At 42.6% G+C, this 27,325-nt stretch overlaps 1 protein-coding gene across 3 annotated transcripts; it reads left to right on the forward strand.

Moving 5' to 3' along the window:
* The first annotated feature begins 1,631 nt into the window (after positions 1 to 1,631).
* Positions 1,632 to 25,962, forward strand: MACIR (macrophage immunometabolism regulator). Of its 3 annotated transcripts, none has more exons than XM_084628866.1 (2): positions 1,632 to 1,767; positions 24,690 to 25,962. In XM_084628866.1, exon 2 carries the CDS (start codon positions 24,710 to 24,712, stop codon positions 25,331 to 25,333), a length of 624 nt encoding a protein of 207 aa, XP_084484992.1. In that variant the 5' UTR covers positions 1,632 to 1,767; positions 24,690 to 24,709; the 3' UTR covers positions 25,334 to 25,962. The 3 variants fall into 3 exon arrangements, with proteins under 3 accessions (XP_084484992.1, XP_084484993.1, XP_084484994.1); XM_084628867.1 differs by lacking the exon at positions 1,632 to 1,767 and adding an exon at positions 2,156 to 2,346; XM_084628868.1 differs by lacking the exon at positions 1,632 to 1,767 and adding an exon at positions 2,156 to 2,342.
* Positions 25,963 to 27,325: the final 1,363 nt, after the last annotated feature.

Here is a 27,325-nt window from a genome sequence, read left to right on the forward strand (position 1 = left end):
CAGGGCCCATGCTTTCAGAGAAATCTGTGTCCATGTCCTGATCACTCACGTGACCGCGCTGATGACGCCTCCTTGCCCGGTATCGCTTTGCCAGGTTCTGGTGCTGCATATACTGCTGGATAATGCGTGTGGCGTTTAATGTGCTCCTAATTGCCAAAGTGAGCTGAGCAGCCTCCATGCTTGCCTTGGTATGGCGTCCGCAAAGAAAAAAGGCGCGGAACGATTGTCTGCCGTTGCTCTGATGGAGGGAGGGGCGACTGACGACGCGGCTTACAGGGTTGGCTTCAGGGAGCTAAAATCAACAAAGGGGGTGGCTTTACATCAAGGAGTATTTCAGGCACGACTTCACGGAGGGTTCCAATAAGAAATGGTGCACCTAAGTTATTGTTCTTATTGGAACAAGGAGGTTAGCCTGGCCTCTGATTGATACATGGCTAGATTCACCTCGCTGCACCTTCTCCGTAAGTGACTGCAGTGTGACCTAGAGGAATGAGTCCCCTAGACGGGGGAGGAGGCAAATGAGTACAAAACAAATCTGGTCTATTTCTTGTTTTGATCCACTCCATCTATCTTTTACATCTTTGGCTGGCAGCAGACGGTGCAGAAGGACTACATGCCATCCTCATCTCTTGCCTGCCCGGCAGAAGATGGTACAGTACGACTGCTAGCAATCCGTATCGCCTGCCTGCTCACTATAAGATGGTTCAATAGGACTGACTGCAGGACTAAAGAGAATGACCTGGTCAAGTCACTCCAAATTTAGTCCTTGCGCCCATGTCTGTCCAGGCGCTCCCAGCCGACGTGGCCAGGAGCACCTCGGACATGACAATGACGGCTACGAGTTGTACTGTACCGTCTGCTGCCACAAGGCAAGGGGTTGCTGCTACTGTGTAACAATGCTGTATCGCGTCTGCCAGCACCCAGGAGACATAGGATGACGGTTACCTGAGCGGGCTCCATGCTTGCCGTGGTATGGCATCTGCACAGGTAACTCAGGAAAAAAGGCGCAAAACGATTGTCTGCCCTTGCTTTCACGGAGGGAGGGAAGGGGGGCCTGACGATATGTACCCAGAACCACCCGCGACAATGTTTTAGCCCCATCAGGCATTGGGATCTCAACCCAGAATTCCAATGGGCAGCAGAGACTGTGGGAACTGTGGGATAGCTACCCACAGTGCAACGCTCCGGAAGTCGACTCTAGCCTCGGTACTGTGGAAGCGCTCCGCCGAGTTAATGCACTTAGAGCATTTTCTGTGGGGACACACACACTCGAATATATAAAACCGATTTCTATAAATTCGACCTTATTCCGTAGTGTAGACATACCCTGAGCGAGGTAGGTTACGTCGGTGGAAGCGGTAGTGTAGCTCAGCCCCCTATGCGTGCCGGTGGGAGAAGCGCTCTCACGGGTATAGCGCTGTGCACACCAGCGTTTAGGTCCGTGTAATTCACGTCGCTTGCGGGGTGGCTCGTTCAAGCAGTTGAAAGTGGGGAGGGGATTCCCCAGGGTCAGTGGCAGGCGGTTCTCTCCAGCCCCACACGCCGCCATTGGCCGGTGGGACTGGGGCTGTCTGAAGCGCCAGGAGGGGCCCCCTGCTCGCAGCGCAGCGAGCTGGCGCCCTGCCCGCCCGAGTCCCCGCCCTGGGCCCGTGTGATCTGGGGGCGGAGCGGGGCGGGACTCCGCGGCGTCTCTGTGTCTCTTGCCCGCGTTCGCTGCCTCCTTCCCCAACGCCGCTGCCAGCCGGGCCCCGGCGCCCTGGACCCCAGGTAGGAGCGCGGGGGTGGGGCGCTGCGGCCGACCCCGCTCGCTGAGCAGCCGGGGCAAGGCCGGGCCGGCTCCTTTCTCCCCGCGGGCCCTGCCGGTGCAGGGAGGGCGCCCCCCGTGCCAGCGGGGAGGGGGGCGCTGGCTCTGGCGCGGGAGAACCGGCGGCATCGCCCTGGCTGGCTGCGCGCAGCCGCGGTGGCTGGCGCGCTGCGCCCGCGGGGTGCGCCCCTGGCCCGGGTGCCGCCTGCGCGCTGGGCGTGAGCTGCGCGGCGCGGGGCGGTGGGTGACGCCGCTGCCGCCGGTGTGCGGGGCGCGCGCGCGGGGCGGGGGGTTGCACAGGGCCTGGGGCGTGTAGCGTGCGGGGGCAGGGCGCTCGCGTCTCCCTGCTTGTCATTGAGTCAGGGGGCACGTGTTCCGGCCGGTGGATGGTCCACACTGCGTGTGCCTGGGGTGGTGGTACATATTGCCGGCTCGCTGGAGCGCCTCGCTGTGGCATAGCTGCAGGGCGCGTGGTGATAGGGTTCACCGAACAGCATTGGCCTGGAGGATATGTTGTGCAGTGGTCAGAGTCGCTGTGGTAGGTAAGCAGTGTTGTAGTGTGTAGTTGTGAAATAGGGTGTGTGCATGCACGGCAATATACTGTACAGTGTTGTGTTGTGTTGTGTGTGTGTGTGGGGGGGGGGTGTATGCAGGGTCCTGTAGTTCAGCAGTTGTATCATGTGTGTGCATTGTAGAACATCGGTGGCGTGTAACGTGTGGTGGGAGAGAAGATGAACAGGGTCTGGCATGTATGTACATGTGCAGTGATATAAAGCAAAGATTGTAGAGTATCTGTGACATGGTGGCAGGGTATCAGCCCCCTATAGTTAAATAGCCACAGTACAACAAACTCCAAACTTCATCTATAAGACCCAGGGATAGGACAGCTTAACACTTTTAATCTTGAGCAGAAAGAGCTAATACCTTTATTCTTCTTAACCTAATTTAGCTTTAGTAAGAAAAGCCAGTGGGACTGTTAAATTCTATCAGCTACTCTAGTTCTCTGAAGCTGTCCAGCCATTCCTCAGATATGCTTCCATTATCCTTGAGCCATGGAATTTAGGCTGGGCAGTAGAGGATGTGAGGTGTTTGAAGAGAGATTGTGCAGGGGCAGGGTTGGAGAAGGGAGCCTAGTCTACATGTGCAATGCATGAGTAGTTGGTGCTACCCTGCATCCTGGGGAGCAGCCCTTTTGGTGGGCTGGGAGCCCTTGGTGCTTCTGCAAATACAGACTTCGCTCCATTTTCAACTCAGAGCCATGTATATAGTGCATGCATGCACCTTACCCTTCTTCTTTCACACAGCACGGCTTCTCCCTGAATCCCCCCACTTGTCTTGTGGATAGCATGAGGGGCAAAGTGGGGCTGAAGATGAGCTCCTTTATGGCATGTTCTGTGTCAAAGTAGAGTTTCTCTCCAGGTCTGTTTTGCCTTCCCCCCCCTGCAAAACAATTACCCCTATTTCCCTCATGTAGGAGTCAGCTTCCCCCAGTTAATATATAAAAACTTAAAAAAAAAAAATGCATTGGGGCTGGGCAGTGGAGGGGCATGGCAGAGCAGTTGGGCTTTTAAGATATGGTTTAGGAGATAAATAATCTATTTAACGTAGATATCTATGCTTACCCATCTTCAGAAACCTGGGAAATGTTCACATTAAAAGCTTTAACTGAATTAAGGTTGCTGAAGTGCATTTCCTATCAATGCAATCACTAAAACCCTAAGAAATCATCCGTAAATTTAGCACCAGCCTTGGCTCATTGATCTCACCACCCACATCTTTTTAACTCCCAGATTAAAACACAGACTCTGCAGCTCCACAACAAATTTCTTTTAATTTTCCATATATAACTAACCACAGTGCTCATCATCCAGTTCTTCCAAGTTCCACTCAAATGGAGAACCTGAACTCCAACCTCAGACCATTCAGTCTAGACGTAATAAAGTTCACCACTATCCATATTTCTGTTTGCCTTAAAATAGTTGTTTAGATTTTATATTCTGCATTTAACTTTCAGTTAACAAAAATTTGGAGTGGAGGTATATAGTGCACCTTGTATAACGTCTATATGGCACACCTCTAGTGTGTTTATCCAACACCCACACACACCAGAGCATTTACTTAGTCAAATATATTAGCTGGCAAGCTGCTTCTGGTTTGACAGAGTAATGTGTGTCTCAGGTGTGCTCTGCTCCCTCTCCCTCAGCATATTATTTAGATTGTAGTAGTGCCCATAGGCCCCAATCAGGGTATGGTGCACATTGTTCCAAGTGCTCAACAAATATGTAGGAAAACAGTGTTCCTGCTGATAAGAGCTTATTATATAGTTTTGTTTCCGTTATTTATAGCCTAAACTCACTCTACTTCGATGTACTGTATATAATATGTTTATATACCATTGCATCTGTTTAATATATTGGAGACGTGTTTAATGCATGTGATGTGTACTGATATGTGTTTGAGATTACATGCATAACCTCACCTTGAGCAGACACTCAGATAGTTATGTGTGTATATTTAAATAGCTGCATATGGTAGTGAATTGAGGGTAGAGAACTGCAGTTATACAGATATGGTTAGGAGACATTTGGTTAGTAATTGCAGAGGGATGTGCAGTTGCAGAGGGGGGGCTGGTTGATGTGCTGTGACGATGACCTTGTACCTCTGGCAGTGGTTGAATGTCTTCTGTTCCGCCATCATTTGAACACAGTGGAACTCTGTATGGTGAGTGAGAGAGAGAGAGACTAATGATTTACCTCAGAAGGGGAGTGTGAGTTACTGACATGAGAGCTGAGAAGCAGTCTCTCAGATGCACAAGTTGTCTTCACCATGATGAAAAAGACACCCTCCTTTTTTCCATCTGGGGAAGTGTATGTAAATCAGGGTCCCCTTCCCTAATGGGATTTCTTGTCCTTTTCCAGTGTCATGTGCAGTGCTGCTCACTTAGTTGCTCAGCTGTTTTGCTGGATTATGGTTTGGTCTGTTTGTATGTTTCGCTAGCCGAGAAGGGGTTATGAGGTTAATAAGCACGGAGCATGGCATTTTTCAATCATTTTGAGATGGAGAGAGGATATGAGGCAACAGCATTTAAAACAGTTATTTGATCACTGAAATTAAATTTTTGCATAGCACTACTGGCATTGTAGCATGGCTCTTATCTTTTCTCCTTTGAGGGGCCATATGCTGCCTACTTGGCCACCAGGCTTAAACAGTCGGACACCGACACTTGCTTTTACAATAAAGACGGATGGACTGACTGACTGCTAATACTCAGTTCAATTGTCTGGTGACATTAACAGTAAATTTGAGGCAAGTCTGGTGTATAAACAAGTGCAATTTGGCTTTTAATAGTCTTTTATCTTGGACTCACGTTACATTTGTATAAATGAGTAAAGAGCATTTATAGCTTTCAGCATTTCTTAGCATATGGGAATGTGTTTGAAAAGAAGCAAAATTAAAAGGATGATGTACCCACAGATTATGGGTCATCTGAGGCAGAAATCTATTTAAAATTGGAATAGGGTAATTGACCGGGACGCTCACTCCACCAACAAAGAATTTAACCCTAGCAATAATTTTGAATTACATGACAGAGTCTTACTTATAAATTTCCATTCTGAGTTGCAATAAATAGTATTTTTTTCATTTGAGTGGCTGTCCCCAACATAGTGGTTGAGCTTAGGATAGTATTGTTTCAGAAATGACACATTCAAAAACCTTAAAGACCTGTATTTCCAGGTATGCTAGCATACGCTGTAATAACAAACATGCATCCATTGTTCTGCTATATATGTGAAGCTATATAGGTCAGACTAACAAAGTAGTAGAAGAGGCTACATTTAAGGAGAGTTGTTTTATTTTAAGACTTCATGAAAAAATATATTTGTAGGATTTAATGAATTTTGTGATATGTAAAAATACTTTTTCATTATTTTTCTGCTTCTAATTTTTTTTGAAACAGGGTAATTGAAGTCTTAATTGCAGGAAGTTTGGGTAAATCAGGTGTTCCAAAATTAAAAATGTGAAAACAAGCTTTAGAAGTTAGTTTAGTTCTTTCTGAACAATAAACATGTTTGGAAGCAAAACATTCAAGGTCTCATTCTTAAGGTGAAACTGACTATAGTCAAAAGGAAATGTACTCTATCCATTTGCATTGTCACTTGCATGCAAAAAGTAAACAGAGTGTAATAAATAATTACAAGAGAAGTGGCTCTTTTAAAATTTTCATTTTTAATAAATCTAAGTTATTAGCAATGTAGGGAAATACATTTGTTTACAACGTATGGGTTTTTTTTTTCATTTGTCACAATCAAGGCTCCCAGTCATTCAGTAAGAACCACTTATAACTGTAGCAAACAGGAATGTCCTTGTGATGGTTGGAAACGTTGTTTTATTAGAAAATGCAGGGAGATTTTTCTGAACTGTTAACAGATGGTTAAATGCAGCAAGAAGGTTGTAATACAATTTAAAGGAACTTGTAGATCTTCAGGAAAAGTTAAATTTGTCAAACACATTATTTGTGAATTTCCTGTAGTAATGCATGAAAATATTACCAGAATATTGAATTTTCTTAAATTATTTCCCAATGAGTTATTAAAAGTTAAATGGCCTTCTGTCTGGCCTTTCTCTTTTCACTGTTTTCAATGTCTACTCATGCAAGTTTATTAATTTAGCCTACTCATACAAAATGCATTTGTCCAAAGCTACTTTTGAAGTCCATGCCTTTTTGTCCATATAAGGTATACACTCAATCATGCCAGTCTAGTCCCTGGCTGTCACATCTACAGGATGAGCTGGTTGTCACATGTGCCAATTCTGATTCCTCAGTAATTCATTTGTGATTCTGATCGCATTTATGGCATACTTCTCTGGGCCATCTTTTTTTTTCTACTTAGAGCATCTTGTTAAATTTTGTCCTTGAAGAATGGGCAAGCTGTTAACTAGAAGTAGGTGGTGTGGGGTTGTTGGGGTTTTTTTGTTTTTGTGTTTTGTAGGACCTGTTATTACAGGTTGTTTTGAATGTCTTCGGGGGCCCTCTCTGCCAAGTATTCTGTCTTTTCTAGCAGGGCTTTGGAGCTGTGCTCTGCTCTCCAGTTCTGGGCTCCGCTCCAAAGCCCTGTTTCCTAGTGTTTGGAGCATCAGTTACAATGTAATTCAGACAATGTAATCATTCAGGGCAACTTTTCCTTAAAGGTTTTTGCTACTTCACCTGTGACGGCAACTTGTCTTGCCTTTTGAAAGCTGCCATTCTTCCTTGTCAGGTTGATACAGCTTTTAGATAAAATTCTTTCACTTGAATGATAAGTTCAGTTTGACTTCAGTTCCATCTTTTTATTCTCACCCGACCATCTGGGACTTTACTCTCAGGAGGCTTCTGTTTTTCTTCTTCAGATTTTTTTTTCAGAGGTAGTCGCTAGGGTCATGTCATGCTGTCTTATGTTTACTTCTAGTCTTCATGCCTCTTCTTGCAAAACTATCTATGTTATATTTTATTTCTTTCCAATCTGAATATTTTTTCTCTCATGAGGTAACATTTCAGTTTTTCTTTTAAGCTGTTTGCTTTGTCTGTATATTTCTGTATGTTTGGAACAATTTGGAACAAAAGGACTGCTTGTGGCACCTTAGAGACTAACAAATTTATTAGAGCATAAGTTTTTATGAGCTACAGCTCACTTCATCGGATGCGTACAGTGGAAAATATAGTGGGGAGATTTTATATACACAGAGAACATGAAACAATGGGTGTTACCATACAGACTGAAACAAGAGTGATCAGGAAAGGTGAGCTATTATCATCAGGAGAGCAGGGGACAAGAGGGGGAGAACCTTTTGTATTTTCCACTGTATGCATCCGATGAAGTGAGATGTAGCTATGCTCTAATAAATTTGTTAGTCTCTAAGGTGCCACAAGTACTCCTTTTCTTTTTACAGATACAGACGAACACAGCTGCTACTCTGAAATCAGTTGGTGAAGAATGTGTGCAATTTATGGGTATTTTAATCTCTGAAGTTTTCTCTCTAGTTTGATAGTTCTGTGATATCTCCCAAGCCCACAGAACACAGGATCTGCCTGTTTAAGAAAGAAATGTCTGACAATTGTGGATCCCATCTGCTTTTGGATACCTCATTTAAATTCTTCAGAGTCTGTTTTCTTATCCCAATAGCCTCTCTGGTGCGGAAAGAGTTTTGGGGTTTTACCTTTCAATAAGATAATATAAACAATGTGTATTTCCCCCACCTTTACCACCTGATAGTCATTTTCATTTCTGGGTAAGTCATTTTTCTTGAAAAGGATCTTGAAATGTTAAATTTGCTGTGAACTGCAACACAGGATGTTTTTCCAGAACTGATAGAATTCCTAATGGCAGTATTGATTTACTAACATTACGGATAACGTTATAAAATGAATGAATAAAGTACCACCATCTTAAGGTCCTCTTTTTTTTTTTTGTCATCCTGTGCTGTTTTTAATTTTGACTCAGCACCTCTGAATACTGTTTTCAGCCTCTGAGTCAAAAGTACAAACAAATAGCTTATTGCAACTTAGTTACATACTATGAATTTTTTTACTTTGCACTTCACCACCATCTGTCCTAATGTAATCATTATACTCTTAAGTTTTAAATAGGACCCTAAAACAAAATATAATTTGAAACTGAGTTATAGTGCCTCTCACTCTGAAGATGAGCAGATATTTGAAGCTTAATTTGGCTGGGTGCTCTACCCAAGCTGGTTACAGATTTGCATGAATAGAGTATTCAGCACTGTCAAAGTTCCTTCCCCACTCTGAACTCTAGGGTACAGATGTGGGAACCTGCATGAAAGACCCCCTAAGCTTATTCTTACCAGCTTAGGTTAAAAACTTCCCCAAGGTACAAACTTTGCCTTGTCCTTGAACCATATGCTGCCACCACCAAGTGTTTTAAACAAAGAACAGGGAAAGAGACGTCTTCCTCCAAAATATCCCCCCAGGCCCTACACCCCCTTTCCTGGGGAAGGCTTGATAAGAATCCTCACTAATTGGTACAGGTGAACACAGACCCCAACTCTTGGATCTTAAGAACAATGAAAAATCAATCAGGTTCTTAAAAGAAGAATTTTAATTAAAGAAAAGGTAAAAGAATCACCTCTGTAAAATCAGGATGGTAAATACCTTACAGGGTAATCAGATTCAAAACATAGAGAATCCCTCTAGGCAAAACCTTAAGTTACAAGAAGACATAAAAACAGGAATATACATTCCATCCATTACAGCTTATTTTACCAGCCATTAAACAAAAGGAAATCTAACACATTTCTAGCTAGATTACTTACTAACTTAACAGGAGTTGGAAGGCTGCATTTCTCATTCGTTCCTGGCAAAAGCATCATATAGACAGACAGAACCCTTTGTTTTCTTCCCCCCGCCCACCTTCCAGATTTGAAAGTATCTTGTCCCCTCATTGGTCATTTTGGGTCAGATGCCAGCAAGGTTACCTTAGCTTCTTAACCCTTTACAGGTGAAAGGGTTTTGCTTCTGGCCAGGAGGGATTTTATAGCACTGTATACAGAAAGTTACCCTTCCCTTTATATTTATGACAAGCACTATAATTTGTGGCATGAAGTTAATAATTATTGTCATCATCTCAAGTGCATTCAGAAAGACAGTTCCTCAGTTAGTTGTATTTGTTTGGTTTCAGTTGTATCTGTTTTTGAGAAATGTCTATATTTGGTCTGTAGGATGTTTGAACCAAATTAATATGCCTGCTTCTTCCCAAGGTCCTCTGGAAGGTCTACAGTGACATCTCTTGTGAGTTTATTTTCGGTGAACTTTATTTCTTTCAGCTATGTGATTCAACTTTTGCCTTGTGTGTACTGCAGGATTCTTATTGAGCTTCTTATTATAATGGAAATAATCCTTTCTGACAAAAATAAACAATTGTTATACAAGTATACAGTTCCATCAGGGGATTTAGTGACATGAATCATAGAATATCAGGGTTGGAAGGGACCCCAGAAGGTCATCTAGTCCAACCCCCTGCTCAAAGCAGGACTTTCCACATCATACTTGTGCGTGCAATGTATATATAGTTACTATCCTACATATACAAAATATTACATATATATAAATTTGCCTTAGCGATTATAAAGCGCACAGTCTGCATTTTATTTTTCTCATTTAACAAATATGTAAAACAGCTATTTCCTTGACAAGATTATAGTATTTTTGCAGAGAGTGTCAACATACTGTTTGGGCTACTTCATAGAATCATAGAATAGCATGGTTGGAAGGGACTTCAGGAGGTAATCTAGTCCAACCCCCTGCTCAAAGCAGGACCAAACCCCAACTAAATCATCCCAGCCAGGGCTTTGTCAACCTGACCTTAAAAACTTCTAAGGAAGGAGATTCCACCACTTCCCTAGGTAACGCATTCCAGTGCTTCACCACCCTCCTACTGAAAAAGTTTTTCCTAATATCCAACCTAAACCTCCCCCACTGCAACTTGAGACCATTACTCCTTGTTCTGTCATCTGCTGCCATTGAGAACAGTCTAGATCCATCCTCTTTGGAACCCCCTTTCAGGTAGTTGAAAGCAGCTATCAAATCCCCCCCTCATTCTTCTCTTCTGCAGACTAAACAATCCCAGTTCTCTCAGCCTCTCCTCATAAGTCATGTGATCCAGTCCCCTAATAATTTTTGATGCCCTCTGGTGGATGCTTTCCTGTTTTTCCACATCCTTCTTGTAGTGTGGCGCCCAAAACTGAACATAGTACTCCAAATGAGGCCTCACCAATGTCAAATAGAGGGGGACAATCACGTCCCTTGATCTGCTGGCAATGCCCCTACTTATACAGCCCAAAATGCCATTAGCCTTCTTGGCAACAAGGGCACACTGTTGACTCATATCCAGCTTCTCGTCCACTGTAACCCCAGGTCCTTTTCTGCAGAACTGCTGCCTAGCTATTCGGTCCCTAGTCTGTAGCGGTGCATGGGATTCTTCCGTCCTAAGTGCAGGACTCTGCACTTGTCCTTGTTGAACCCCATCAGATTTCTTTTGGCCCAATCCTCCAATTTGTCTAGGTCCCTCTGTATCCTATCCCTACTATCCAGCGTATCTACCACTCCTCCCAGTTTAGTGTCATGTGCAAACTTGCTGAGGGTGCAGTCCATGCCATCCTCCAGATCATTAATGAAGATACTGAACAAAACCGGAGCCAGGACTGACCCTTGGGGCACTCCGCTTGATACCAGCTGCCAACTAGACATGGAGCCATTGATCACTACCTGTTGAGCTCGATGATCTAGGCAGCTTTCTATCCATCGTATAGTCCATTCATCCAGCCCATACTTCTTTAACTTGCTGGCAAGAATACTGTGGGAGATTGTATCAAAAGCTTTGCTAAAGTCAAGGAATAACAGAGCCAGTTATCTCGTCATAGAAGGCAATTAGATTAGTCAGGCATGACTTGCCCTTGGTGAATCCATGCTGACTGTTCCTGATCACTTTCCTCTAAGTGCTTCAGAATGGATTCCTTGAGGACCTGCTCCATGATTTTTCCAGGGACTGAGATGAGGCAGACTGGCCTGTAGTTCCCCGGATCCCCCTCCTTCCCTTTTTTAAAGATGGGCACTATAGTAGCCTTTTTCCAGTCATCTGGGACCTCCTCCGATCGCCATGAGTTTTCAAAGATAATGGCCAATGGCTCTGCAATCACATCCGCCAACTCCTTTAGCACTCTCAGATGCAGCGCATCCGGCCCCATGGACTTGTGCTTGTCCAGCTTTTCTAAATAGTCCCAAACCACTTCTTTCTCCACAGAGGGCTGGTCGCCTTCTCGCCATGCTGTGCTGCCCAGTGCAGTAGTCTGGGAGCTGACCTTGTTCGTGAAGACAGAAGCAAAAAAAGCATTGAGTGCATTAGCTTTTTCCACATCCTCTGTCACTAGGTTGCCTCCCTTATTCAGTAAGGGGTCCACACTTTTCCTTGACTTTCTTCTTGTTGCTAACATACATGAAGAAACCCTTCTTGTTACTCTTAACATCTCTTGCTAGTTGCAACTCCAGGTGTGATTTGGCCTTCCTGATTTCACTCCTGCATGCCTGAGCAATATTTTTATACTCCTCCCTGGTCATTTGTCCAATCTTCCTCTTGTAAGCTTCTTTTTTGTATTTAAGATCAGCAAGGATTTCACTGTTAAGCCAAGCTGGTCGCCTGCCATATTTACTATTCTTTCTACACATCTGGATGGTTTGTTCCTGTAACCTCAATAAGGATTCTTTAAAATACAGCCAGCTCTCCTGGACTCTTTTCCCCATCATGTTGTTCTCCCAGGGGATCCTGCCCATCAGTTCCCTGAGGGAGTCAAAGTCTGCTTTTCTGAAGTCCAGGGTCCGTATTCTGCTGCTCTCCTTTGTTCCTTGTGTCAGGATCCTGAACTCGACCATCTCATGGTCATTGCCTCCCAGCTTCCCATGCACTTTTGCTTCCCCTACTAATTCTTCCTGGTTTGTGAGCAGCAGGTCAAGAAGAGCTCTGCCCCTAGTTTGTTCCTCCAGCACTTGCATCAGGAAATTGTCCCCTACACTTTCCAAAAACTTCTTGGGTTGTCTGAGTACTGCTGTATTGCTCTCCCAACAGATATCAGGGTGATTGAAGTTTCCCATGAGAACCAGGGCCCGTGATCTAGTAACTTCCGTTAGTTGCCGACCTTCAGTTGTCACAGCCATATGTGTCACTTCGCTACATTCTTTCGTGAAGTTGAAGAGAAATAAAGTTCATGTGATGTATATAATTTTTATATAAAGCACTTCTAAAGTATTAAAATAAATTAGCAAAGAACAAAATCTTCCCTTCTATGCCAATACTTCTACAGTATATTACACATATAAATTCCTTTTTTGGGGATGTTTTAAAAAACACAAATACCAAAGTGAAGTGGTAGGTTCAAGGACTGTAAAATTGTTACTGATGTTTTCCTCTTTAATTTCTTTATCTGATGCATTTGACCCCTTGGCCTGAATCTCTTTTTGGACAAATTGGCTGCGGGGACTTGGGCCAAATTGAAGAGATTTCTGAACACTGTGGCTTAGATTTTTGTACTGACTTGGCGTATACTGACTACAGTACCTTCTGTACATCACCCCGCTTCATCTGTGTCTTTGGTTCTATTTAAAGAACTGCATGAGTCAGATGTCTTCACGGTCTTACATGAGCACTAATAGACAGATGCCAAATTCGTCTCCAGAAAGGAAAATGTGTAAAGGCTAGTTGTTTTTATTATTGTTTTTGGAAAGCAGATAAATATGCTGAGTCTCTGTGTGTGTATTATAAGGACTTGTTTGAGGGTTGGAGCACAGAAATCTAACGTTTATTGCAAAAAAACCAAACCCCAAACAAAAACAGAACGGAGAAACTTAATTTGACACAGTTTGCTGAGTTCATTGTTGCTCTCAATTCTCCAAAATGAACCATTATTTCAGTGGAGGTGGTACCTCCCAACCAGTGAACAATATGAGAGCATTTTACAAAGTCAGGGAGACCAGGGCAATCATCAGTATACTTTTTGTTTTGAACATCCATATAGCAAAAAGGGGGGGGGGGGGGAGAGGAACAGAGACCAACTATACACATAACAAAGTAGTGATTTTAAGAGATTATTAAAAATCATTTATAGATAGCAGAGCAAGTGACTAAGGGGCAGACCTGGGCTCTATTCCTGACTGGATCGCTGATTTTCAGGTTAACTTGATCTGTCATTAATCTGTGTGCTTCATTTTCTCTGTAAATTATTGCTATTTTACCACCTTTGTAAAGTGTTTTGAAATCATAAGATGAAAGGTGCTATAGGTGCATGGACTGTTTGTTTTATTTTCTCCACAGCTTATCCCTAGCATTAGGCTTATCACAGTACTTTTAAAACAAACAGCAGTAACTTCGCCAACGTTAGTCATTAGTAGAAATTTCAGTTGTCTCGCTAAATATCAGATTACAGATTGCACAAGCAAACCACCTGTACTACTGCAACTAATTTGACTGCTGTAATTCCAATTTCTCCAATCTAAGGCCTGGTGTAGTCACTTTTTTATATCAGTTTTATCTGATTAGAACAGATATAATTAAGTGAGCACAAATGTGGATAGAATCTGTTTACAGAAATAAACTGTATCAAGGTGAAAAGAAAAGGAGTACTTGTGGCACCTTAGAGACTAACCAATTTATTTGAGCATGAGCTTTCGTGAGCTACAGCTCACTTCATCGGATGCATACCGTGGAAACTGCAGCAGACGTTATATACACACAGAGATCATGAAACAATACCTCCTCCCACCCCACTGTCCTGCTGGTAATAGCTTATCTAAAGTGATCATCAAGTTGGGCCATTTCCAGCACAAATCCAGGTTTTCTCACCCTCCGCCCAATCCCCCCCCCACACACACAAACTCACTCTCCTGCTGGTAATAGCCCATCCAAAGTGACAACTCTCTACACCATGTGCATGATAATCAAGGTGGGCCATTTCCTGCACAAATCCAGGTTCTCTCACCCCCCTCCAAAAAACACACACACAAGCTCACTCTCCTGCTGGTAATAGCTCATCCAAAGTGACAACTCTCTACACAATTCAGAGTAACAGCCGTGTTAGTCTGTATTCCCAAAAAGAAAAGGAGTACTTGTGGCACCTTAGAGACTAACCAATTTATTAGAGCATAAGCTGATGAAGTGAGCTGTAGCTCACGAAAGCTTATGCTCTAATAAATTGGTTAGTCTCTAAGGTGCCACAAGTACTCCTTTTCTTCTCTAAACAATATGCATGATGATCAAGGTGGGCCATGTCCAGCACAAATCCAGGCTCTCTCACCCCCCCCCCCGCCCTTTTTTTCCAGGACACACACACACACACAAACTCACTCTCCTGCTGGCAATAGCTCATCCAAAGTGACCACTCTCCCTACAATGTGCATGCTGATTGTGACTTTGTCCTTACCCATAACTATTTTACATTTGGGGACAATGTATACCTTCAGATCAGCGGCATTGCTATGGGTACCCGCATGGCCCCACAGTATGCCAACATTTTTATGGCTGATTCAGAACAACGCTTCCTCAGCTCTCGTCCCCTAAAGCCCCTACTCTACTTGTGCTATATTGATGACATCTTCATCATCTGGACCCATGGAAAAGAAGCCCTTGAGGAATTCCACCATGATTTCAACAACTTCCATCCCACCATCAACCTCAGCCTGGTCCAGTCCACACAAGAGATCCACTTCCTGGACACTACAGTGCTAATAAACAATGGTCACATAAACACCACCCTATACCAGAAACCTACTGACCGCTATTCCTACCTGCATGCCTCCAGCTTTCACCCTGACCACACCACACGATCCATCGTCTACAGCCAAGCTCTGCGATACAACCGCATTTGCTCCAACCCCTCAGACAGAGACAAACACCTACAAGATCTCTGTCAAGCTTTCTTACAACTACAATACCCACCTGCTGAAGTGAAGAAACAGCTTGATAGAGCCAGAAGAGTTCCCAGAAGTTACCTACTACAGGACAGGCCTAACAAAGAAAATAACAGAACGCCACTAGCCGTCACCTTCAGCCCCTAACTAAAACCTCTCCAACACATCATCAAGGACCTACAACCTATCCTAAAGGATGACCCAACACTCTCACAAATCTTGGGAGGCAGGCCAGTCCTTGCCTACAGACAGCCCCGCAACCTGAAGCAAATACTCACCAACAACCACATACCACACAACAGAACCACTAACCCAGGAACTTATCCTTGCAACAAAGCCTGTTGCCAACTGTGCCCACATATCTATTCAGGGGACACCATCACAGGGCCTAATAACATCAGCCACACTATCAGAGGCTCGTTCACCTGCACATCCGCCAATGTGATATATGCCATCATGTGCCAGCAATGCCCCTCTGCCATTTACATTGGTCAAACTGGACAGTCTCTACGCAAAAGAATAAATGGACACAAATCAGATGTCAAGAATTATAACATTCATAAACCAGTCGGAGAACACTTCAATCTCTCTGGTCACGCAATCACAGACATGAAGGTCGCTATCTTAAAACAAAAAAATTTCAAATCCAGACTCCAGCGAGAAACTGCTGAATTGGAATTCATTTGCAAATTGGATACTATTAATTTAGGCTTAAATAGAGACTGGGAGTGGCTAAGTCATTATGCAAGGTAGCCTATTTCCCCTTGTTTTTTCCTACCCCCCCTCCAAGATGTTCTGGTTAAACTTGGATTTAAACTTGGAGAGTGGTCAGTTTCGATGAGCTATTGCCAGCAGGAGAGTGAGTTTGTGTGTGTGTGTGTGTGTGTGTGTGTGTGTCCTGGAAAAAAAGGGGGGGGGGGGTGAGAGAGCCTGGATTTGTGCTGGACATGGCCCACCTTGATCATCATGCACATTGTGTAGAGAAGAAAAGGAGTACTTGTGGCACCTTAGAGACTAACCAATTTATTAGAGCATAAGCTTTCGTGAGCTACAGCTCACTTCATCAGCTTATGCTCTAATAAATTGGTTAGTCTCTAAGGTGCCACAAGTACTCCTTTTCTTTTTGGGAATACAGACTAACACGGCTGTTACTCTGAATTGTGTAGAGAGTTGTCACTTTGGATGAGCTATTACCAGCAGGAGAGTGAGTTTGTGTGTGTGTTTTTTGGAGGGGGGTGAGGGGGTGAGAGAACCTGGATTTGTGCAGGAAATGGCCCACCTTGATTATCATGCACATTGTGTAGAGAGTTGTCACTTTGGATGGGCTATTACCAGCAGGAGAGTGAGTTTGTGTGTGTGTGGGGGGGGTTGGGCGGAGGGTGAGAGAACCTGGATTTGTGCTGGAAATGGCCCAACTTGATGATCACTTTAGATAAGCTATTACCAGCAGGACAGTGGGGTGGGAGGAGGTATTGTTTCATGATCTCTGTGTGTATATAACGTCTGCTGCAGTTTCCACGGTATGCATCCGATGAAGTGAGCTGTAGCTCACGAAAGCTCATGCTCAAATAAATTGGTTAGTCTCTAAGGTGCCACAAGTACTCCTTTTCTTTTTGCGAATACAGACTAACACGGCTGTTACTCTGAAACCTGTATCAAGGTAAGCACCTTTATATTGGTATAACTGCCTCCCCAGAAGGGTTGCGTGGATTTCTAAACAGATATTAAAATGGTACAAATGCTTGTGTAGACAAGCCTTAAGAACCAGGTCTTTGCCACATTCCTGTGAGAAAAGAAGACTTTGTAGCATGCATATAAGATTACTAAATCCAGGCCTTGGTATAAGCCAAGCTGATTATTTATTGGTAATTGCTGTCATGGGAAGATAACTAACTGTCTTGCAAGGGAAAAACAAATACCCGTGAACTGTTCCTGAAGCATCCTGATATTTTAGTGGCTTTGTAAAGAAGTAGAAGACACATAAACAACATTATCTGTTTGGCTCATTGTTATAGAGTGTAGACTTTTTGTCAGCTTTAGAGGAATGCAAAATTCATTGAAAACACCTATGCATAAAGTAGAAGTTGGGTCCACAGCAAGTTTAAAACTGATGAGGGGTTCCATCTGAATTATTGTTTGTTTGCTTTTAAATTTGTGAAGTGTAAATAGTTTCAGTTAAGTGGTGGTTACATTATTTGAAGTTTATAAAGATGTTGTAAAATCAGATTATTTTAATTAAATTAATGACTTGCAGATGGAGAGAGCTTAAGTATTGGTTAAGCATAATCCATTTACCTTTTAGGTATGTATTCCACAACCCTTTACTATGTATGAAGAAATGGCTTAGATCAGCAGTCCAGTCTTGTTCACCTTCCTCTTGTTTGATTCTGCAGCGAAGTCTTAATTCTGAACTCTGAGTTGGAATTGCTTCCAAAACAGTGTATTGTGGTGTCAGACTTCACTCAGGACCTGGGCTCTGAGGAGAAGTCTTCTTCAGCATCAAAATGCAAACTGAGAAACACTGACCAGGCACATTTCTTCAACTTTTTTCTTTGCTTCAGTGTAAAAGTTCAACTTTAAAGAATGGCGAGGAGGACTAGGCAAACTGATTTATGGTTCCACCTCGCAAGTTGTTGATAACTTCCTGCAAGGTGCTATGTATGCTCAGCCATCTGTTAATTTATTGAGAATTGAGTGTGATTAGGACCTTGAGCCCTGGTCACTACTTCCACTGTCACCACCTTCACCCTACTGGTAAAGATTAGAATTATCTAACCAGTAAACTCTTAATGAACCACGTAGTGGCAGATAGCACACCCCCCACACACTTCCTGGAGTCATATGGCTTGAAAATCTTTTAAGGAAACCTTGCTTATATTTGCCAGACTCTTTTGCACTATCTAGATTCTGGGTACTTGTGATTCCCTATTGCCACAGAATCTGAGCACCTCACAAACATTAATGATTTGCTCCTTATACTATTCCTTCTGAGACAGGAAAGTATATTCTTATCTTTTTTTAACAGGTGGGGAAAATAAGCCACAATGCAACTAATTGACCTCCCAAAATATCACATGAACTCTGTGGCAGAGCTGAACACACATCTGAGTTTCAGTGCTGGTCCTTAACAATAGGATCCTTTCTTTCAGTAATTAGCATTTCCCTCCCTGTGAAGCTTCTAATATTCATCTAGTCCTAGTTGTTCCACTTAAACATACCTACTCTGCTTTTTCAGATCCTACCCATCCCTTTCAAATGTTTCCCAGTTCCTCTGCAATCTATTTTTGTACAGCTTTTCATTGCAACGTCATAGAGAGACAGTACAAATCGTGTTGCATTTTGAAACTTCAGTGTTAGACTTGGAACACTGATGATTTTGGGGATGTTCTTGTCTGCACTCTGTATGATGCCACTTTTGGCTCTTGAGAGACTTTATTGTTCCTATAAAGACCATCCTGGTCTTTTCCCCCAATTAAACTCTCTACGGGATGCTGATATTTTCTTGCCCTTTTTTTGGTAGCCGGAGATACCGTGTTTTGAACTGAAGTGAATTAAACTTAGTAGTGAAAGAGCACTTGATGTAATAAAACTTTTTTATTTGGTTCTGTTTGATTTCCAGACTTCAGGGTTTAAGCGTAAATGCCTTTCTTTTAGCTTTATTTTAGACAAATACCTTTCATTTTTTTTAGAGAAGGTGTAAAAACACCAGTACAGAAAGCAGATTTGGTAGTTTTAATCATTTATATGGATATGAAGTGATGCAAGAAAGTTAGGAATTAACTCCTCTAGTATTTTATAACCTTTTTGATACTTGTGCAGTATCTTTTAAGAAAACTGCTCAATCTCTCTAAAAGGTATTATCGAAAATATTTCTAAGTATTTTTGCTTTGCTTTATGGTGGGGGAGGATAAAACATCAAAGTTAAAGATCTGGCACTGCTAGATGTTGAAGTTCTCTGGCTGCAGGCCCAGGATGGCCCAAAAGTTTCAGTGCAAGCTTTCCCATACTGCCCCTCCAATAACGTTGGTCTTGAGGTTATAGAAATTATAATTTAACATGAAGAACTGTAAGGCATGAATACCTCTGACTGTAATAGCTCAGCATTCTTGACTGTCTGTATTGTCTTGGTGCCTAGATAAGGAGGTAAAGATGCAAGGGATAGCAAATGCCAGTTACTTCCATTATTAGTTGGATTGACTCCATAATTAAATTACATACTTAAGATTAAACTGGGGCATCAATTTCTATTTTTATTTTGTGTAGGTGGCCTTTCAGATTTAAATTTCCATGTTTGTTTTTATGCCCTTTGAATCTTCTGTGTCGTGTTGGCTAGATTTTTGCATAATATCCTTTTAATAGGAAATGTTTCAAGTTGGGTTTTTGGCTGAAATTTATCATGGTTCTCATGTTATATTGTCATCATATCTTTAAAACAAGAGTTTAAGTCTACACAAAAGAGATTAATAGATTGATCAAGATTGATAGAGATTAATCTTGAGTAGGTCCAGTACTATGGGTAATTGATGAAAAGAAGTATTTAGGGTTAAAGGATATTTTTTTATTCACTTTCTCTTCATAACTGAAAGTTTATTTGTCAAGGGCTGGTGAGTAAAATCTCCTCCAGAGAATATTTGGTTCATAACACATAAAGAAATTGCTTCAAAATGGCTGCCATGTCCCATTGTTGTTAACATAAGACCAAGGCCACAGGCTGGCTTCAGGTTAAAATGGCCTCTTGGGGTACATCTTCACTTCCTGCCAGATCGGTGGGTAGAGATCGATCTAGGGGGGATCGATTTATCGCGTCTTGTCTAGACGCGGTAAATCGATCCCCGAATCGATGCCTGTACTCCACCTCGGCAGGAGGAGTAAGTGGAGTCGAGGGGGGAGCTGCCGCGGTCGACTCGCCCCCGTGAGGACGGCCAAGTAAGTCGAACTAAGATGCTTTGTGCGTAGCTGAAGTTGCGTTCGAAGCCCCCACAGTGTAGCCCAGGCCTAATTCTTTACAGTTTTGGCAGGAGGAAGCTTTGGCTTCTCCTAGCAAAGATGGCCAATGCCTTCCATTGATCCCAATGGGAATTAGCCAGGCTGCCTTTAGGGAAGGAGGAGACAGAAGGAGGCAATGTGAGGAATAGTTGATGCTGGGAAGGTAAAATCCAAGAGAAGGGAGGGAAACTGGAGGAGTGTTTGTGTCTAGGGGAATGTGGAGGGCAATGGGAAAGGTGGAATGTGTGGAGGAGAATCTGAGGGGCAGGAGACAGATGTGGGCACATGAGAAAGAATGAGGGGTAGGAGATGAGGGGGAAGGGAGGACAAATATGGGAGAGGGGCACATGAATGGAACAGAAGACTGAGATGGTCACTGTTACGATAGGGAAGGGAATGTGGAAGACTATAATGGCAGCTTCACCATCTAGTAGAGGAGTACTTGTGGCACCTTAGAGACTAACCAATTTATTAGAGCATAAGCTTTCGTGAGCTACAGCTCACTTCATCAGATGCATATCGTGGAAACTGCAGCAGACTTTATATATACACAGAGAATATGAAACAATACCTCCTCCCACCCCACTGTCCTGCTGGTAATAGCTTATCTAAAGTGATCATCAGGTGGGCCATTTCCAGCACAAATCCAGGTTTTCTCACCCTCCACCCCCCCACACACAAATTCACTCTCCTGCTGGTGATAGCCCATCCAAAGTGACAACTCTTTACACAATGTGCATGACAATCAAGTTGGGCTATTTCCTGCACAAATCCAGGTTTTCTCACATCCCCCCCACCCCCATACACACACAAACTCACTCTCCTGCTGGTAATAGCTCATCCAAACTGACCGCACAGACACACCCCTGGAACCCCGACCTGGGATATTCTATCTACTACCCAAGATCCATAAACCTGGAAATCCTGGGCGCCCCATCATCTCAGGCATTGGCACCCTGACAGCAGGATTGTCTGGCTATGTAGACTCCCTCCTCAGGCCCTACGCTACCAGCACTCCCAGCTACCTTTGAGACACCACTGACTTCCTGAGGAAACTTCAGTCCATCGGTGATCTTCCTGATAACACCATCCTGGCCACTATGGATGTAGAAGCCCTCTACACCAACATTCCACACAAAGATGGACTACAAGCCATCAAGAACACTATCCCCGATAATGTCACGGCTAACCTGGTGGCTGAACTTTGTGACTTTGTCCTTACCCATAACTATTTCACATTTGGGGACAATGTATACCTTCAGATCAGTGGCACTGCTATGGGTACCCGCATGGCCCCACAGTATGCCAACATTTTTATGGCTGATTTAGAACAACGCTTCCTCAGCTCTCGTCCCCTAAAGCCCCTACTCTACTTGCGCTATATTGATGACATCTTCATCATCTGGACCCATGGAAAAGAAGCCCTTGAGGAATTCCACCATGATTTCAACAATTTCCATCCCACCACCAACCTCAGCCTGGTCCAGTCCACACAAGAGATCCACTTCCTGGACACTACAGTGCTAATAAACAATGGTCACATAAACACCACCCTATACCAGAAACCTACTGACCGCTATTCCTACCTGCATGCCTCCAGCTTTCACCCTGACCACACCACACGATCCATCGTCTACAGCCAAGCTCTGCGATACAACCGCATTTGCTCCAACCCCTCAGACAGAGACAAACACCTACAAGATCTCTGTCAAGCTTTCTTACAACTACAATACCCACCTGCAGAAGTAAAGAAACAGATTGATAGAGCCAGAAGAGTTCCCAGAAGTTACCTACTACAGGACAGGCCTAACAAAGAAAATAACAGAACGCCACTAGCCGTCACCTTCAGCCCCCAACTAAAACCCCTCCAACGCATTATTAAGGATCTACAACCTATCCTAAAGGATGACCCAACACTCTCACAAATCTTGGGAGACAGGCCAGTCCTTGCCTACAGACAGCCCCGCAACCTGAAGCAAATACTCACCAACAACCACATACCACACAACAGAACCACTAACCCAGGAACTTATCCTTGCAACAAAGCCCGTTGCCAATTGTGCCCCCATATCTATTCAGGGGACACCATCACAGGGCCTAATAACATCAGCCACACTATCAGAGGCTCGTTCACCTGCACATCCACCAATGTGATATATGCCATCATGTGCCAGCAATGCCCCTCTGCCATGTACATTGGTCAAACTGGACAGTCTCTACGTAAAAGAATAAATGGACACAAATCAGATGTCAAGAATTATAACATTCATAAACCAGTCGGAGAACACTTCAATCTCTCTGGTCACGCAATCACAGACATGAAGGTCGCTATCTTAAAACAAAAAAACTTCAAATCCAGACTCCAGCGAGAAACTGCTGAATTGGAATTCATTTGCAAATTGGATACTATTAATTTAGGCTTAAATAGAGACTGGGAGTGGCTAAGTCATTATGCAAGGTAGCCTGTTTCCTCTTGTTTTTTCCAACCCCGCCCCCCAGATGTTCTGGTTTAACTTGGATTTAAACTTGAAGAGTGGTCAGTTTGGATGAGCTATTACCAGCAGGAGAGTGAGTTTGTGTGTGTATGGGGGTGGGGGAGGATGTGAGAAAACCTGGATTTGTGCAGGAAATAGCCCAACTTGATTGTCATGCACATTGTGTAAAGAGTTGTCACTTTGGATGGGCTATCACCAGCAGGAGAGTGAATTTGTGTGTGGGGGGGTGGAGGGTGAGAAAACCTGGATTTGTGCTGGAAATGGCCCAGCTGATGATCACTTTAGATAAGCTATTACCAGCAGGACAGTGGGGTGGGAGGAGGTATTGTTTCATATTCTCTGTGTATATATAAAGTCTGCTGCAGTTTCCACGATATGCATCTGATGAAGTGAGCTGTAGCTCACGAAAGCTTATGCTCTAATAAATTGGTTAGTCTCTAAGGTGCCACAAGTACTCCTTTTCTTTTTGCGAATACAGACTAACACGGCTGTTACTCTGAAACCTGTCATCTAGTAGAGGGTAAGTAGTGGCTTTCTCCCTCCAAGCAAACATGAGGCAGTCTTACATTTTGCATTTAAGGTTGAATTTTGAATCTGAGATATCGTTCACAAATTGTGTATGAGGAAGCTTCCCGTTACATTTTCCTCTGCCTTCTGATGTTTGAACAACATAATTTTCTCTTAATCGTGTGATTTTTAAGTCAGTCTCATGATGTTTAGGAATCTATTCCAGATGTCAATACTGCATCTGTCACCTTCCTTCATTCTTCCCACTGCAATTTCTGATTCTGTCTTCACTCCCCAATCTCCTCAACCTCAGGATGGAGATCAGTAGCAAAGCTCCCATGGAGTGTGATAAAATAGTTCCCCTGGTGGCAAACTATGGAAAGTTTGTCAGATCCAGGGGCTGTTCAGTAATAAAGCTCAGAATTATGCTTCATAGGGGAGCTTGCCTGCCTGTTTCCCTTTCTCTTTCATGTCCGTCAGTACTACCCTGGTCTTACTGGAAGGAGTTTCTTGTAAGTGTGTGCTTCCTGTGGCTGGAATGGAGTGTGAATCTTAATTTTAAGGTTGTGGTATTCTGGGAAGTGCAGTTTAATAACATTTTATAACTCTTATATATGTTTGTGATGTGGTAAATTAAAATATGCTGGTGGTTTACCTGGATAATTGCATCACATGTGGGTGAGTCGGAAGCTTCTTCTTTTGAATGGAGAAAGTTGTTAAATCTTTTGAGTGGGGGGTTGGGGCCATCTATGAAAAGGGCTAATCTAAACAGCCCAGAGGCCTCTCACTAGGGCCTAATACACAACTGTTTCCTTTCTTCAAATGTAGAGAGAGGAGGAGACCATGACTTCACAAGTATATTCAGACTGGGCTAATAGGTCTAGTCTTTGGGCAAGTTGCTATTGGGTAAATTTTTCAAGCATTTACTAGAATTACATGCCAATATTTCCCTGTTGTGGTTGAACATATCTGGAAATTACCTTACATGCAATAATGGGTTGTTGTGAAGATGGCCTTAGAGGAAAGGGAGTGTAACACTTTTAGAACAGATTTAAAAGATTTCAGGTGTAGGAACTGGAAAGAATATTCATATTGTGCTTTGTCCAGTTAAAAATAGCACTATACGAAATAAACTGCCTGTACTTGAATAGATAAAATGCTGTGTTCACAGAAAGGCAACACAAATTTTTGTATTGAAACTGAACATTTTTGTGGCATTCTTGGTTAAAACTGGCCAAGTAATTCTGAGAGACAGAAATGAAGTGCATTTGATACCTTGTTTTAAGACACTTTGTAGAATGAGATATGAGACTGGATAGAGAGGTACCGCCTGCATTTTCTGACCCAAGTAAGTTTAGAAGCATTATGCTTCCAGAGATAATCCTGCTCATCTGAAGGCTTCATAAGTGGTTTTTGTATTTCTAATTCAGGTCTGTTTTATTTTTAGGAGAGTAGAATTGTATTAAAATGGAAGTTGACATAAATGGAGAGACCAGAACTACCATAGCGACGCTTCCCTTACCTATTGCAGAGGTGAGTTCTACAGGCAAAGTGGAAGCAGAGAAACCTCGATGCTCCAGCACCCCATGCTCACCGATGCGACGGACAGTTTCAGGTTATCAGATCCTTCACATGGATTCTAACTACTTGGTTGGCTTCACAACTGGTGAGGAGCTCTTGAAGTTAGCCCAGAAGTGTACAGGAAGTGAGGAAAATAAAGTGGAAGCTGTGTCCACCGTGCGCTCCAAACAACTTGATTCAGGACTTACACGTTCCTCACGGTTGTACAAAGCGAGAAGTAGATACTACCAGCCATATGAGATCCCAGCTGTAAATGGAAGGAGGAGAAGACGGATGCCCAGCTCAGGGGATAAATGCACTAAGGCTTTACCATATGAACCCTACAAGGCACTTCATGGTCCTCTGCCTCTTTGTCTCCTCAAAGGTAAGAGGGCTCACTCTAAATCTCTGGACTACCTCAATTTAGACAAAATGAACATCAAGGAACCTGCTGACACAGAAGTGCTACAATACCAGCTCCAGCACCTTACCCTAAGAGGGGACCGTATGTTTGCTAGAAACAACACATGAACTACCACGTGGAAGTTAAAGCCAACTCCTGGTAATTTCTTCACGGCTGCAAAAATCCACTGTTGTACTGTGTACATGAGTGTCCACATGGTAGGTGGTTGTATCAGCTAAGTGTTATCAGAACGTTATTTGTTGAATACAATTTTGAACACTCAAAATGTCACAAATATTTGGAGGGGAAAATCTTTTCAGAGAGATTAATTTCTGAAGAAAATCTGACTGCAATTGGTGGACATTTCTTTGGGACACTTTTTAACAAAGAAAAGGCTTTTGTACAGGTATCTAGTATTTACAGTGATTTGACACTCAGACATTGGTGATGGTGTCTACTTAGTTGTTGCTAATTTGGCTTGCTATTGGAAGTTGCTGTTGGATAAGCATCAAGTTCTCCTTTTGTCATTTTCTACACTTTACAATAAAATGTATGTATGGTAATGATTTGTTGTATTACAGAAAAGAATGTGAACCTGAATTGAACTACTTGTTATTTAAAACAATCCAGTTTAAACATTTTGAAATTGGGTCTGCGCTAGAAAAACGTTTCACTGATGCAAATGAACAAAGGTTTATTTTTACTTAAAATTATTGAACAGTTATTTTTTAGTTGCACATGGGCATGGTTGCTTTGCTTCTTTCTTCCTTCCTCTTTTTTAAAAACTTTGGTTAAATAAGTATTTGAAATATTTTTTAAAAAAGAACCATTCTGGAAATAAAGATTTTCATTAAATTTTAAGAGGATTTACTGTAATAAATTTTGCGGGTTTTACATTGTCGTGACATATAAACAAGGATCCACTTTAGATTCCAATATATAGATTAGAATGTCTACATCAGAAAATAGCATTGAATGAAATTTTTGATTTTTAAATCATAATTATATTACATACTTACTTTTGGAAGGTGTTAAAACACAACTTTAGCACTGCACTGGAAATTCCAGTTATTTGCAGCACTAAACACTTTTTAAAATTAAAAATCCAGATGCCTGAATTCTTTTGAAGGCATAGAGTGCTTCTATAGCAGCCTTGAAGTGCTGAATCTGGATTTAACAATTTACATCAAATGCACTGGCTTAATTTGTTGCTTAAGAAATCATGTCCAACCATGGCAGGAAATGCAGTTTTAACTACTGCAAACTTAAATATATTTGGAAAATATATGTAGCTTGCCTTTGTAAAAGTACTATTTTTCATTCTTTGTCTTTTTTTAAAGGTGCAAGTTATTACTGAGGCAGTGTGCAACCATGCTTGGTTTTGCTCAGCAAGTTATTTAGAAGTTAAAGATTTAAATAAGCACCATGTCTATGAAATAGAAATAATTTTTAATTGGTCAGTCATTCCTGGCACAATTCTGATTTTCTTCAGAATGAATGGAAAGCACTAGTGCAGAGTGTGTGTTGTGGAAAAACAAGAATTCTTTTCATCCATTCACTTACTCCACAGTTGTAGTTGGCTACAGTGAAGAGCCTGTGGATAGTTTGCATTCTACTGGTTTGGTTGATTTTTTTTAGGTATGTTAGGAATCTTTACAGCTGATGTATATTTTAAAGTAAACTGCACCTCTGTGAACTTATTGTATTGAAGAATGAACTCTAAACTATTCCTATATAATCTCTAGTTTCACAAACAGAATACTGTCAGATGCCAAAGAGAGATGGGTTTTATGTTTAATGATTAAACATCACTATTTATTGATTTTTACCCTATGGAACTGTATTTCTGGCTATGAAATAAAAGGGTGATGTAAATATATATATTGTTGTGTCGTGCTTTGATGTGCAGAAAATGGGAGGTCACTGGCAGATAAGTGTTTCAAAACCGTAAGTCCTGTGTTAGCTTGGGACTGCATGAAGCATTTAGATTCCTGAGGCCTGATTTTCAGAAAGTCAGATGTGCAACTGTAAGTACGCAAGTGTCCATGCTGTTGCTGCAGTTGTATGCTACACATGCAGACTGGCAGGGATGCGTGTGACCAAATGCCAATGTGAAATAT

Source organism: Lepidochelys olivacea (genome assembly GCF_965140295.1).
Source record: "Lepidochelys olivacea isolate rLepOli2 genome assembly, chromosome: 5".
NCBI classification, from domain to species: Eukaryota; Metazoa; Chordata; order Testudines; family Cheloniidae; genus Lepidochelys; species Lepidochelys olivacea.